Genomic DNA, 1,603 nt, shown 5'->3' on the forward strand with positions numbered 1-1,603 from the left:
GGAGCGGGAGCGGGGGGAGGGGAAAAGGGGGAAAGACGAACCACGAACGAGTGAAGCTGCTGTCAAGGAAAAAGTGTAAAAGGGGCAGAGGCCCCGGGGAGGGAGACATGGAATTCGGGTTCGGAGTTCCTAGAGGAGGACCGCTCCTTCAAAGGTCGGAGTGGGAGGGTGATTAGAAAACAAGGGTGGAGGAGGAGTGGAAGAAGTTGGTTGGTTGGTTGGTTAGTTGGTTGGGGGTATGTGATGCGGAAGAATTCAAAGGAGCCCATGAAATCAGTGGACGAGGCCCCCGTTCAGTTTTCGGTTTCCGTCACTGGGCCCACTCCCCCCCCCGGGAGCATCAACCTCCTACCCTCTTCCGGGAAGAGCCTTCCCCCATGCACATACATACATACGTACATACGTTGGTTCCGTTGGCAGATGCTGGTGGTGGGTGCGGAACCTGAGCGATCCACTGAGAAGTTGGCTAGGGTGACTGGATGAGGGTGCCCCGAAATACTGGGGAAGGCAGGGTTTCGCAGGGTAGCTGCCACGGGCGAAGATACACCCCCCTGTCCCACACATACATACATACACCCAATCCAGGCCCCCCAAGGCCCGACCTGTCGGCTTTGCTCCTCCATCGCCACGATCTCAAACGCCTCCACAGGCCGTACGAACAACGACAAGTACGAGTACGGAAAGCTGACGGCGGCGTAGCCGGACAGTACGGCAATCATCCACGTGCCCATAACGCCAACCCGGCTAATCGCCTGCTTCATCCGGAACACGCCCTCCGTGGCGGGGGGGACTCCTGGGAGGTAGGTGCCCAACCGCCAGAAGCCGTACATAAATACGGCCCAGAAGAGAGCCGCACCAACCGCCACCTGACCGCGGCGGAGCGAACCTGTGTGTGTGTGTGTGTGTATGGATGGGGGGTCGCGTCGGGGACGGAAGGGGGGGGGGGAAAATGGGAAGTAATGAGAATTGAGGGGATCTTTAGGTAGGTAACTAGATAAATAGATAGATAGATATAATAAGATAGATAGGAAGATAGAATTAGATAGATAGATAGATAGATAGATAGGTAGATAGGTAGGTAGGGACTTCAGATTGGGGAAACGCCTCCCCCTTCCCTGGAGGAAAAAATGTCGGTAACGTAGTAACGGGGCTTTACTTCCGGAAGTACGGGGGGTCATGACGTCATCACTCAGGACTTTCGGACCCACTTGGGACACTGGACCTCGATTGACGAGCTGTCCATTCAACATTCCCGCCGTACATACACACACATACATCATGCCCCCTCCCTTCCCCGCGCTTTCCCCCACCCCACCTCACCACCCACCCCCAGCCCCCTCTCCGCCCCCACCCACCAACTCACCCGCGCTAGCCAGCAGGCGGTAGCTGTGGTAGTACGGCAATACACACAGCAGTAGCAGTAACATACCCCACACGTTCAAGTACCAAGCCACCCGCCGTAACCTGTATGTGTGTACGTGTGTAAATAAGTATATATGTCTGTATATGTTTTGGAAGGAAGAAGTTTTAGGACGTCGGCGGAACATCGCCCACGTCTAAACTCTGTGATGCTGCAATGAAGGCATGTACGACACCGTCTATA

The 1,603-nt window shown here is 55.5% G+C and overlaps 1 protein-coding gene across 1 annotated transcript in view; it reads right to left on the reverse strand.

The window, feature by feature from the left end:
- Positions 1-1,603, reverse strand: part of VOLCADRAFT_70166 (uncharacterized protein) — a gene marked incomplete at both ends in the record, with an annotated part of 5,476 nt that overhangs the window by 3,160 nt on the left and 713 nt on the right. Inside the window, 2 exons of the mRNA XM_002958940.1 lie at positions 548-886; positions 1,364-1,464. Coding sequence (XP_002958986.1) covers positions 548-886; positions 1,364-1,464 — 440 coding nt within the window. The remainder of the gene's footprint in view (positions 1-547; positions 887-1,363; positions 1,465-1,603) is intronic.

The sequence above is a fragment of the Volvox carteri genome (genome assembly GCF_000143455.1).
Source record: "Volvox carteri f. nagariensis unplaced genomic scaffold VOLCAscaffold_113, whole genome shotgun sequence".
Classification (NCBI taxonomy): domain Eukaryota; kingdom Viridiplantae; phylum Chlorophyta; class Chlorophyceae; order Chlamydomonadales; family Volvocaceae; genus Volvox; species Volvox carteri.